The 13,748-nt window shown below is 41.3% G+C and overlaps 1 protein-coding gene across 6 annotated transcripts in view; it reads right to left on the bottom strand.

The window, feature by feature from the left end:
* Nucleotides 1-13,365, bottom strand: part of UNC5D (unc-5 netrin receptor D) — a 571,888-nt gene extending 558,523 nt beyond the window's left edge. For all 6 annotated transcript variants that reach the window (XM_005563042.5, XM_073999971.1, XM_005563044.5 and 3 more), the window contains exon 1: nt 12,956-13,365. In XM_005563042.5, coding sequence (XP_005563099.2) covers nt 12,956-13,058 — 103 coding nt within the window. In that variant the 5' untranslated portion in view covers nt 13,059-13,365. The remainder of the gene's footprint in view (nt 1-12,955) is intronic.
* Between the last annotated feature and the right edge of the window lie 383 nt (nt 13,366-13,748).

Below are 13,748 nucleotides of genomic sequence, written 5' to 3'. Positions count from 1 at the left end.
CAAGGGTTACATTAAACATTTGGTGCTCATCTTTTAATCTAACGTGTTCCAGTAAAACCATTTAAACTTTTAAATATTAGTTTTAAACTTTAACAAAAAAAGGTAAATGCCCACACACATTCAAAGCACCTCTCTATGATGTTCTCACCTGACCCTAGGTGACAATACTACAGATGTTTTCCTTTCTGCAATTTTGAAAAAAAAAAAAAAAAAAAAGAAATTGGCTTTCAGTGAAGACAAGGGATATGTAGATTCAAACCCTGACCAGCATTTCCAGCAGCAATAAGCTTCACTGATAAATTGCTAAAAATAGCCAAACCTTGAATATTTTGACACCTAATCTCCAAGAATCAGGAGTTTTCGACACCCCATGTGTCTAACACTTCTCCAGTAAGGTGGCTTCAACATGAATAATCATAATAGAGGCACCGGAGTTTCATAAGCTCTATATAGGGATTGCTTTCTGCACGTTACTATGGCCACAAGAGATGCAGAATTCACTTTAAAAGAAACTCAGAACTGCATGAGAAGAAGTAACCAAAGTTTGTTGGTTTCCGTGTGTGTTTGTGTGTGTGTGTGTGTGTGTGTGTGTGTGTGTGTTTTGTTCTTTTGGAGATGGAGTCTCGCTCTGTCGCCCAGGCTGGAGTGCAGTGGTGCGATCTTGGTTCACTGCAACCTCCATCTCCCGAGTTCAAGCAATTCTCCTGCCTCAGTCCCCCAAGTAGCCAGGATTACAGGCACTTGCTACCACGCCTGGCTAATTTTTGTATTTTTAGTAGAGACAGGGTTTCGCCATGTTGGTCAGGCTGGTCTCAAACTCTTGACCTCAGGTGATCCATCCACCTCAGCCTCTCCCAAAGTGCTGGGATTACAGGTATGAGCCACCACGCCTGGCCACCAAAGCTTTTAAAAGTATATCCAGTCACTCTTTTTGGATGTAGATTTATGGCTTTTTAAGGATATCATGGGCATATTACTACCAACATGGAAAGCTTTCTTCAAAATATACATATTTAAAATATATATATATATATATTTAGAAGGTATATATATATAGAAGGTATTTAGGATTTCCTAGTAGATTCATACTGAACAAATTTATTATCAAGGATCCAGATGTTAAGTAACTGGAAGAAAAGATTAACACTAAGACTTAAGACACCCTAACTTTCACCCAAACACAAAACAAATCTATAATGCAAACCTCTTACAATATTAGTTCTGCTACAACAAACTGCATCCCTCATGTCATGACCTCAGCATTCTGTGAGCCAAAGGAAAAAAATTCTCTATTGGAAAAAAAAAAAAAACCTCTATAATTTCAAAGATATTTTAGAAAAATATAAACATTTTAAATAAAAGGAAAACATCCTTTAACAGAAAGGTAAAATGATCAATAGTATTTAGTCTTCTGGTATCATTCTTTTGAATTCCTTTGTGCCTCTATTGATTACTTTTGTTATTATAAGCCTGCAAGGGAATGAGGCAAGGACAACACTGAGAAAATGAAGACCTGGATTCATGGGCAGGGACGGACTGAAATGACCTCTAACAGCCAAGCAAGCAAGTGCACTCTTCGACACCTTGCTTTCTCATGTACAAATTTGGGCTTTGGCCTGGAAATTTTAGGGCCCTTTTTAGCAATGTCATTTTATGATTGTTTTTCATTGCAAGTGGGAAACAGAGAGCCATAGAAACTCAGTGATCAAATCAGTGTTCAATAAAGGGCCAAGACATAATACTATTCTACAAATCTAGAAAAAGTGTTGCATGCCCATGGCTCAAGTAAAGATAATTACTGAAAATGAGGACCAACTGGCTCCCTGATTCTTTAACTCTCTTAACAAAACCTGACCAAGTCGTTGATTTGAGACAAACTGGAGGGCTGATTGCCATATCCTGAGTTTTGCTGGAATTACATGAAAACAATGTGATAAGACTTCAGATCTGCAAGTTTAACATGAAATTTCATATATCTGGTATCTACTAAAAAAAGAAAGAAGTCAGTCTATCAAAAGGGGTCACATACACCCAACTGAGCAATGGTGAGCTATGGCAGGGGGTGCTTAACTCCTCCAGGTCTTCTGCCAACCTACTTCTGCATTAGTTACACACATATGCATTAACCTACAGCCACTGATTTAAGAGAAATCAAAAAAAAAAAAAGATTTCTCTTATGATTGGTACATTCTTGAAAATGCTTAAGCCAAGGATTACCAATGTCATTATGAAGCCCCATTAACTTGTCCTGCAATTTCTATTTCCAGAGTATTATCCCTTTACTGAAGGTTTGATGCATATTTAAAATGCAAGAAAAGCTTCCTGAAATGATAAAAAATAATGTGAATAAACGGTACAGAAAACAAGGGGTGGCATCACGGAAGGTCAGAGCAGGAAGGAGGCTTAATGATAATTTAGTCATTGCTTCTCCTACAAATAAAAAGAAGTAGAGAAAAAAGTGATGTTTCAAGGACACATAATTGTGAACTTTCCAGCCCCCCACATTGCTTACATGGAAAGGAAGTTTTGACTTGAAGAGGAGAAAAGAAGCAAGAAAAGACCGAGCATAGGGGTTAGATGGGAGGCATCATGGAGAGTGAAGTTATGGTTGGCAGAATTAAACAGCTGAGTTTTGAGTCAAAACTGTGATTACATCCCAAGTTTAAGTGTTACTAATGCCAGTTAAATTAATGGCATATAACTTTAATGATATGTTTGATATGATGATATATGACATTCTACTAATATATAATACACACAGATATCCATGAATTACAGTCCTTATCACCTTGACAATTATTAATAATTGATTGTACAATGGTCTTCTCTGCTGCAGGATGTGGTAGGTTAGAGCTGTCTTTTCACGTTGATATCCTGGAGACTGATGTGCATTGCAAGTTAGTTGCTAAACTTTAGAAAACATCAGATGGATATTTTTATTTTTTGCTCTAAGGTGAAAAATAAAATTAATAACAAACCTGTTATTTCTTTACAGCAAACCCCCAAACCCTTACATCCCTCCCACACACCTCACACTGACAAAACCTGTGAACATCCTGATTGCTTTTTTTAAGAGAAACAACTTTGGAAACCTCCTGATACAAGCTGCTAGTAATCACTGCAGCTTCTGGTCCCAAGACTGAGAGAGAAAGAAGTGCTGTCTATTCAGAGGAAGGATAGATTCTTTCTTTTTCCAGTTCCTTTCAAAAGGCTTACAACATAGTTATAGTTCTCTGGCAAAGAATTATATTCTGTGCTCTGTATTTTTTTCCATCTGTCTTAAAAAAACAGGCTAACACTTCTTAATGACATATTGATGGAAATTGTTATTATAAGTTCAATTGTATTGTGCCACTAAACTACTTTCGAACACAAATCAGAAGAATTTAGCTTTACAACTGGACACAGAAAGTAAAAATAAAGCACATACACTCAAAAGTAATAATAAAGACAAGGTATTCAGAAAATTACACAGATTGGGGAGCTAGTATACTTCTATAAACTTGGTGTCTCTAATGGCATATTTATTTATTTAATTTTTTTTTTTTGGAGGGACAGGGTCTTGCTCTGTCTCTAGGAATGGAATGCAGTGATTATGGCTCACTGTCACCTCAAATTCCTGGGCTCAAGCAGTCCTCTGATTTCAGCCTCTCAAGTAGCTGGGACTACAGGCACGAATAACCACATCCAGCTAATTTAAAAAAAAAAAAAAATTTGTAGAGAAGAGAGTCTAGCTATGTTGTCCAGGCTGGTCACAAACTTCAGGCCTCAAGCCACCCTCCCACCTTGACCTCCCAAAGTGCTGGGATTATAGGCATGAGTCACTGTGACCAGCCTGTAATAGCATCTTTAAAAACAAAACCTGAGAAAAACTACTGTAATTTGTTATTTTACTGACTTTAATAAACTACTTTAAATCCCTTGATTTTTCAAAAGTTCCTCTGAATATTCTACACATCAGTTACTCCATAATACAGCATGTTATTTTTAATATATTCATAATGTTACTATCCTCCAAACATTCCTGACACATTTGTGACAGCCCTTTTTCTCAGATAGGGCCATTTCTGTTTATAACCATGAGAAACATACCACCCTACAGACCAAGAAGGCACAATAGGCAGTGGAATGAATTTTTATCCACTTATTTCTCTTTCTGTCTCCCATGCTTATACATCCACACCCCTGTCAAATGGAATATGAGTGAAGTGCTGTATCATCCCACCTCAGTATAATCAATCTATGTGCTAATAAAATAGAATTACATGGTAACATCATCAAAAAGGCCCTAAAACCATGAAGACTTGGCTTCTAGTCCTAGCACTGTTTATCACTACCTGTTTGGATTTGGTCAAAAAATCTCTAAAGTCAACCAGTCAACCTAATTTTCATCATCTGTTCAATATCAGGGTGGGTGCAAAGATACAATGCAATCAAAATTATGAGAGTCCCCTACAAATGTTAAGTTACATGCACATGAATTAAACAGCCACACTTATATAATAGGACCACATGATAGATGTCACTTAATCATCTTTCTAGAAGAGTCTATCTAGGAATATAAGCTTTAGTATCTGTCTAAAACAAATGTAAAACCTTCTCACAAATATTTTATTCTTCCTCTGGCAAATAAAGTTTCCTGGGGGTTTTTATCACAGTATTGAGTAGATTTTTGAAATGTCATTCTAAATATTTATGGCTTAATAAAGTTCAAGTAACACACATTATTCAACACGTGCTATCAGACAAGCCCTATCAGGTACTGGGTAAGTAACAGTGAAGGAGATGGAACGTGAATTAAAGGCACAGGGGCCTGATGCAACCTCCACACCATGTTGGGACAAGGATCCAACCGCTTGGGAAACATCAATACCCCATATGGACTCACTGCTCTGTTTTTTTTAAAACAACTGTTCTCATTCTAGCTCTTGCTTAACTACAGCCTCATCCCCTCATTATCCTGAACTCCAGATCATTCTTAAGCATATGTAGCTCCTGCCAAGAGAATAAAGTGAAGAAATGCTAAAGAAAGTTAGAAAAGCCTCTTATTTAACAAAAATCTGACTTTGGGCAAACTGGTAAAATTCTGGGTTAGTCAATTTCCTCTTTATGACAAGAAATAAATTAGATGCAGATATAAGACCCCAATTAGCTCCAAAGGAAAATTCAAGACTTTTAAAACATTGTGAAACTGGAGCAGATACTACATCTGTCTTTATAAATGCTTTACACTGCATCAGGATGGCGCCCTCAGAATGCCTATTTGTTTTATAAGTGGCTGTGTGTTTCTCTGAGTTAAAATTGGCATTTGTGTTTTCTTATTCTTCAATTGGCATTTACAAAATATTCTTACATGAAATTCCACTTCGTACTGGTTTGCAAAAGAAAAAAAAATATTGAAAATAGAAAACATGAATTACTATCATCTACGGCCCATAGATGGTGTCATCTGTGAGTTTATCAGAACTGCAGAACCTTAGGCCCCTCCCCAGGTTTATTAAATCCGAATGTACATTTTAACAAGATCTGCAGTAATTCACATGCACATTAACATCTGAAAAGCACTGATTTGTGAGTTTCAAATATTACCAGCTTAGCTTCCATAACCCATGATCATTTGACTTCCCCTTATCTCCCAGTAGGTTTATTACATTAAATTCAAATAAAGATGTTAACTACTTAATAAGTGCTATTGCTAACAGAAGCCACCAATGACTTCTAAGCAACCCTAAACTACCACATATTTATTTAGAGGTAAATCTTCTCCAATATTGAGTAAATACGTTCTCTTTTGTAATAAGTTGCTGGCCAGGTGCGGTGGCTCACGCCTGTAATCCTAGCACTTTGGGAGACTGAGGTGGGCAGATCATGAGGTCAGGAGTTTGAGACCAGCCTGACCAACATGGTGAAACCCTGTCTCTACTAAAAATACAAATATTAGCCAGGCGTAATGGTGCATGCCTGTAATCCCAGCTACTTGGGAGGCTGAGGCAGGAGAATTGCTTGAACCTGGGAGGCAGAGTTTGCAGTGAGCCAAGATCCTGCCACTGTACTCCAGCCTGGCGACAGAGCAAGATTCCATCTCAAAAATAAATAAATAAAATAAAATAATAAGTTGCCAACATCTGTGAATTGTATCACACAAAGCATAGTCATCCCGGTGGTCGTGAGTCCCTTAAAGTAGTTCAGACAGTTTCTTCACTGTGGCCTCTTGCATCTTCTCCTTCCTATGCCTGCCTACCAGTTACTTACCTTCCCAAATGTCTGCGATGCCATCTCCCCTCTGACTTACCCGACTGGAAAACCACAGTATTCAATTTAGGTAACGACAAAACATCTGTAAAGCTTCTTATTCAAATCCCACATGGTTACAGTGATATTTTCCCACCTGTGGAAAAATACCCTTACAATGTGGGCTGGAGTGGTGGGAGTACCTCTACCAATCTTTCTGGGAAAGAGGGTTCTTTTGCACCTTATGAACCCCGTAATTTGGGGGCAGAAAGTCAATATTTGCATTAAATAAAGCCAACATTGACCACTCTTGGAAGACAGTTTTCAGCTTTTTCAGTGACTTCATTTATAAACTATCAAAATAAAAGAAGTTGATAAATGAGTACAAATATATCACTTAATAGAATAAGACCCAGTGTCTGATAGATCAGTAGAGTGACTATAGTTTACAACAATCTATTCATATTCCAAAATAGCTGGAAAAGAACAATTCAAATGTTTCTAGCATAAAGAAAAGACAAATATCAAAAGGTGATAGATAACCCAAGTACACTGATTTTATCTTTACAAATTATATTAAGGTATTAAATTATCATTTGTACCCAAAACCATGTACATGTACTATGCATCAATTTTAAAAAGTGTTAAAATTTTAAAATAAAAAATAAAAGCTACTCTGAAGTCTGAAAAAAAAGGGCGGGGGTGGGGGGGGAAATGGTCATATAAGAAGAATACCGACCTCATTTTATCCTTGTCCTGATAGAAACAATATTCAGAAATATTTTATGCTCTATAGTCGCCTGATGTTATCTGAGAAACGTTACTACTTGATTATTGTTTCTACTTTAGCCCCATAAACACAACCCTCATATTTCTATCTCTTAATTCAGTGAAGTGGTGCGGGGGGAGTCGTGATAGGGTGAGCACAAAATACTTAATACACAGCAAAAACACACTCACTTTCAAGAGAAAATTCCAAAAGCACAGGAATTAGCAGTGGATTTCAGATAATACAATCCAAAATGAATACATTAACATCCGCCTAATTCTGAAAATTATCTGCGCACAGCATGTGTATGCACACAATAAGGCCATATGATGCAATGTGGCACAAACAATTAAAAGTTCTTTTCAAAGTGGAAATGCAAAATAGAACGAATATCTATTTTCTATAAATGAATCTAGCCATCTGCCTCACAAGAGCAGCAGCAGGAGTACCCAAAACAGCAGAAACAGCAGCCTCTGGTGTTAACAATCTATTCTCAAATCTCATGCTCCACATTTCCCTGGCAAACAAGGCTAAAAATACAAGACATGCAACAAATAGTCTCGTGGGATCTGCCGTTCCATGGATGGCGTGTTCAATCAGAGTCATATTTTCTGTCGAAATTCAAAATTGAAAACAAAAGCAAGCTATCATATTGGAAACTGGCTCTTAGAATTTTAAGTGTGAATCCAATCCCAAAGTATAGTAAGCTGAATGAGGAGAGGGTGGTTATTTTCATACAACATAAATCTTTTAGATTTATCTGAACATATTTATAGACTTATTTAAGCTACTCTAAATTCCTCTATGCCTCTTGATGGTAATAAAGATACGATTTGAGTACTTTTGTCATCAAAATACAAGGGCCATTTTCTTTTCTACATAGTTCAGAAAATTGTCTTTGTTGTGGGCCCTGGAATCAGATGGAGTAGGTACAAATCTAGACCCTACTATGTCCTAACTCCATGACCTTGGGCAAGCTTTCAATCTATGTCCCTCTTTTCCTATCTTACAAATGCGGGTAATCATAGTACTCACCTCAAAGAGTTATCTTCAGGATTACATCAGTTAACGTTTGTAGAGCATTTAGAATTATGATTCTCACACATGAAGTAAGTACTATTATTATAAGTATTATTTCATACTCAAATAAGTATGAAAGTATTACTAATAAGTATTACTATTATTTCATATAAGTATTATTTCATATTCAAACAAAGTTGCAGAAATGTATTAAGGAACAGGTATAATACAAAAGGAGTGCTAACAACATGATAATAGGCCTTATGCTGGCAGTGGCCATTTAGAAAGTAAAGGGGTGGGGCCAGATGTGGTGGCTCACACCTGTAATCCTAGCACTTTGGGAGGCCAAGGCAGGAGGATCATTGAGTCCAGGAGTTCAAGACCAACCTGGCCGAAATAGTGACAGCTAATCTCTACAAACAAACAAACACACAAAAAATTAATGAGCCGAGTGTGATGGTGCATGCCTACAGTCCCAGCTACTCAGGAGGCTGGGGTGGGAGGATCACTTGAGCCTGGGAGTTCGCTACTGCAGTGAGCTATGATGGCACCACCGCACTCCAACATGGATGATAGAGTGAGAACCTGTCTCAAAAAAGGAATGAAAAGAAAAGGAAAGAAAAGAAAAGGAAAGGAAAGGAAAGAAAAGAAAAGAAAAGAAAAGAGAAAGGAAAGGAAAGAGAAAGGAAAGGAGAGGAGAGGAGAGGAGAGGAAAGGGAAAGGGAAAGAAAAAAGAAAAGGGAAAGAAAGAAGGAGGGAGCAGATAAGTGTCTCTATATAGAGTATGTGACTAAGAGTGAAATAGAAATAGGGAAAGTTTCCATGGATTATTCTGTTGAGCTGTTAGTTCATGAAGGTATCAGAAGGAGGAGGAAGGAAGACAAGATAATGATGTTGCTGGTCAAGTGAGAGCCTGGACGAAGGGACAATCAGCATTAATGGCAAAGGTGTAATCAAGAAGGAGGGCACATCTGGGTTACCTATGAGCACATGTGCCTTCCCATTATGAGGGCATCACACACCAACAGCAGCCCCTTCCTTAAGAGGATGCTATGGAATAAATCACTTATCTTTGGGATTAGATTTTAATATATGTCTGAGTCTCTAGCCTAGATATTAAAAAAAAAAAAAAAGAAAAGCAGAAGGGAAGCATGTCAAACATGTACTATCTCTTAATACACCAATTCCCTGATGAACACTGGCAGTGTTTTAAGTTGGGAACTACGTTTGGTAGGAAGAGGACAATAAAAACAAATTTACGGAGCATTGAGACAATAAACAGAAAAGCGACTTCCTAATCAATAAGAAAACACAGTGTAGAACTACCTGATGGATTCAGTCATCCAGTCCTGAGAGAGCTCAGAAAGGATCCACAGCTCCAAATGTTTCCCTCCCCTATGAGGTACTACTTGCTGACGAGTTGATGGGTGCAGCACACCAACATGGCACAAGTATACATATGTAACAAACTTGCACATTATGCACATGTACCCTAGAACTTAAAGTATAATAATAATAAATAAATTTAAAAAAAAAGAAGAAGATGGAAAAAAAAAAAAAAGAACCACAGATAGGTCAACTGGAGAGCAAAAATGTATGTAAAGGGTGACAAGTGCTAGGACGAGGTCAGAACAATTCATCTCTTCTTAAAAACTGAGATGCTTAAAAGATCTCTTAAGAAGGTGCCACTGGGCTGCTCAAAATAAGAGCACAACCCAAGAATCAGAAAAAAATAAAAGTCTGGCAGGAAATGGGGAGAAAGACTCTTTCTCATAGTCCTAGGAAGAGAAAGATTTGTGAGGAAAAGGAACAGAAAGAGAAAAGTGGGAAGCAAGAGGGTGGCCTTATAACATTCATTAAGGAAGAAATGACTATAGATTTTAAACTGTATGAGCTAGACAGATAAATGGATTTAAGTATGTGTAAATCATAAGACTATTATTATGCCTATGTAATAAGTATGCACTTCTCTTGCCATTAATGCATTACTCTAGTTATTGTAATCAACATTTCATTGTCCAGGAAATGTTTTCAAGCAAGAAATTGTATGAAAGCTCAGCCTGTCTAAGATTATCTTCCTCTCTGCCTTTAATGACTATAGTATCTTATGTACAGTATCTAAGGCAAAGATAACAAGCAGATGAACAGCAGTCCCCCTTTTTTTTCAAAGAACAAAAACAAATCAGTATGACAACATGATGTGGATTCAATTAGCACTTGACAGGTCATGAATAACTTTTAAACAACCTCCTTTTAAATTGGAAAGTGTAAAAACATACGGTGATCATGGCACCAGAGTGCCTTCCTTACAATATGCCGACAGGCAGAGATGTTCATCTGAAGAGCTAAGTCTTGCTTACAAAGGAGGGAAACAGAACATTGCTTCTTGGCCCACCACTGGGCTCTACAACAGTCCCTTGTTCCAAGGGTCTTCCTCTTATAGTATATTCAAAGCCAATTTGAAATCTCCCTCTGATTTTCAGAGGTTTCTACAAAAGTATGGAGGGAAAGAAAAGAAAAAAAAAAGTTGGTGCAATCATTTTGGAAAAAGATAAATGATAAATACGGTAAAGAAAACGCTACTGAATTGTTAAATATTCTCATAACATCAAGGCAAATGGCATAATTCTATACCCCGTTGGTTAGGGCAAGTAAAATATATTGTTTCAAATCAACAAGAAAAGTCCTAAAGAACAAAACTATTAATTGGATAGGTAAGAACAACCTAGGGCTAATCCTAGAGAGTATGGTGAAACTAGTGGTCAGGCAAGCATGCCACACCAGTGCACCTAATCTTGGTTTTAACGAATAGACGCCTTTCTGGGATGGGAGAACTTCATAAGCACTGAAACACACCCTCTGTTCTGAAAACTCCAATTACGCCCAACCCAACTGTGCAAAGCCAGGTGCCTGTGGCTTCACCGGTTTCACAGCCTGACTAGTGCTCATTTCTTGAGGACTCTCTGACAGTTGCTAAGGGGAATGGGCTTCATGCCCCAGAATGTAAAATATGACATGGGAAATATCAGTCAGATTTACTGCTCCACTCCATGTGTCTTCCATATTACTATGATCTGTGCAAGACATTTGTTGTAAATAAGCCTGCAGAGTGTACAGCATGTTTTCCAGGAGACCTTTAAAGAACAGCTTGCAGACAAGAGGTGCTAGCCTTAGTTTCACAGCCAGCAAAACTCCATCCAAGAGGCTGCTGGCATGTCCCCACCTCTTGTTTCGAGCTGGCTTCAAGACAACGTCAGCAACCCAATTCCAAGGGTGAGTACCTGGAGTTAGTGACTGTGAGGTATTCCACACGAATAGTAAGTGGAAACTCAGCCATTTAGATCAACATTTAGAAAAGACCCAGTTTTCCCATAAAAGTGTATTAAAAACAACTGAGAGCTGACTTTGCAATGAGGCATTTGCCGTACGTAGTAAATTAAATGGCTGAAGCTTGTGCTTCTTCCAGCATGAGAAAGAACTGTGCTTCATCATAACTCAGGGTGTACAATCACCGAGGCTCATTTTTAAACCTCCCCTTCTTCTTAAAAAGACTGCTCCACTTAAAAAAAAAAAAACAAAAAACAAACAAAAAAAAAACTTTTCAGGAAATGAAATGCAAATAGGCACAGAACAGGATCATACAACGGAGAGCCTCTATCAACCTCTTTTTTAAAAAAAAAGAATCTTTCTAGGCAGCCGGACTGCTTTTAACACACCATAAGCTTTTATAAAAATGAGATAACATTGGTTCTTTTGTGATCGTCCTCAACCCTTTCCACCCTTTCACTCTGCAGGCTGGTCAGAGTATGTTCAGGAGACCGAATAGAGCAGAAGGTGAAGCGGTCAGCTCAGCTCCACCTCTCCCCTGGCAAGTGTAAGGCAAATCATTTAACGGTATCATGTATTCTAAGCCAAATGGATGGCTTAGAAGGAAAAAGGGAAAGAAGGGCGGGAAGGCAAAGCTTCCGATTTTTTCAAAGGTAAAGCTCCGGTACTTGAGCTGTGTCTGAAACTGCCTCTGATCATCTTCAAAACAAGTCCTTGGGATTTATCTTTAACTTGATGCTTCCTGTCCTCGCTCAAGGTGGAGCTGAAATCAGTTGCGAAATTTCCCTCTGCTGGAGTCCAGAGGGTCCAAGAAAATGGGGTCTAGGTTTTTAAGTCGGAAAGAAGCAGAGGTTTCCCTGCGGCTCTGTGGGGCCCGCGCTTCCAAGCCAGAGTAGGCGCCGGGGAGGGAGAGGAGGCGCCTGGTGAGCAGCTTCGGGCCAAGTGCTCATCCCGGCTGGGCACTGCAGGCGCGGTTAAACCGGGATGGTGCACGCCGCTCTACCGAGCTTCCGCACACACGCGGCCTCCGCCAAGCCAAGCCCAGGGCTGGCTGGGACCTCGGGCTAAGGTCGCCCGATGGGTGCCAAGCTTGGCACAGAGCGAAGGGACTTCAGCATGGGTGTTCCTCCCCTAAGGGAAAAGACGCCCTCTCTGTTCAAGCCCACCCTACAGACACTCCCATCACCTGGTCCCTCTCCCCAGGAACTCTCCGACATCGCAATGGGCGCCAACCCCTGACCAAGCTCGTCTTGAGAGGAAGTGGAGAGGAGAGGAGAGGAGAGGGGAGAGCGAGATTGGAGTGAAGACCGGGCTACTCCAGTCTGCAGCAATTGGGGAGGGCTTGGAAAATGGAGCAGGCAAGGAGGGTCAAGGAAAACGGTAGGGGCCCGGGTCGCAGCCACCTGTAGGATTGCAGCAGATCGCAAACTTGGGTTGGAAGGCTGTGGTCCCCACGGAGTCCTCCACTCGGCTCCCACCCAGTTAGGCTTGGCGCGCCGAGGTGCAGGGCACAACTTGGGAAGCCAACGCCACCGGTGCGGGTCCCGCTCCGTCAGGCTGGCGTCCCTGAGCCCTCGACCCCAGCTGCCCGCTCCGCCCAGCGCTTACCTCGGGCAGCCGCAGCCCCTGCCGCCCAGAAGCACAGCCCCAGCCACGGGAGCCAGCGGCGCGCCCCTCTGCGGCCGCCTCCGGTGGCCGCCGCTCTCCCCATGCTCCTCGCCGCGCTCCAGAGGACGGCTCTTCTTCACGCTCCGGGGCCCGGGAAAGGGTCGGCAATGAGATGCCCGAGTCGAATGAGTCCCGGTAGTCTTTAGAGAGTGACTCTGCTACACGATCGCTTCCTAAAGCAGCGGGGCAGGGCGCTCCGAGCCGCCGCTAAATGGGCACCCCGAGAAAGGGCGCGTCCCCATAGCTTCCCACGGCTCGGCGACCGCTGCCGCCAGCGCCGATGCCGGAGTAGTCCGCAATCCCCGCCGCGCAGTTCCCAGCCCTCGCGCCGCTGCGGGGCCCCGAACTACAGAGCGGAGGCGCGAGTCCGCATCGCTAATGAGACCCCCGCGGCCGCCCCTTCCCCTCCCCTCCGAGCGGCAGCCAATGAGCCGGGCTGGGGCGGGGCCGCGGGAGGGGTGGTGGAGCGGCCGCTCTGGGCGGGGGCCTGGAGGCGCAGGTGAGCCCGAGGCCGCTCCACGTGCACCCGGGGCGCTTCGGGCCCCGCCTGCAGGCCCGGCTCGCTGAGAGAGGAAGCGGGCTTGGAGTTGGGCGGCGGGGATGCGGCCACACCGCGGTGAGCTGAGCGGAGCCGGCTGGCCTCTTGGGGCGAACGCCGCGCAGATATGTGGGCGTCTGGGTTGCCTAACTCAAAGTCACCTGCTTCCAGGAGACCTCGTTTTGTTCATCTACT

The sequence above is a fragment of the Macaca fascicularis genome, chromosome 8 (genome assembly GCF_037993035.2).
Source record: "Macaca fascicularis isolate 582-1 chromosome 8, T2T-MFA8v1.1".
Taxonomy (NCBI): Eukaryota; Metazoa; Chordata; class Mammalia; order Primates; family Cercopithecidae; genus Macaca; species Macaca fascicularis.
This window is presented reverse-complemented; position numbering and strand designations above follow the sequence as displayed.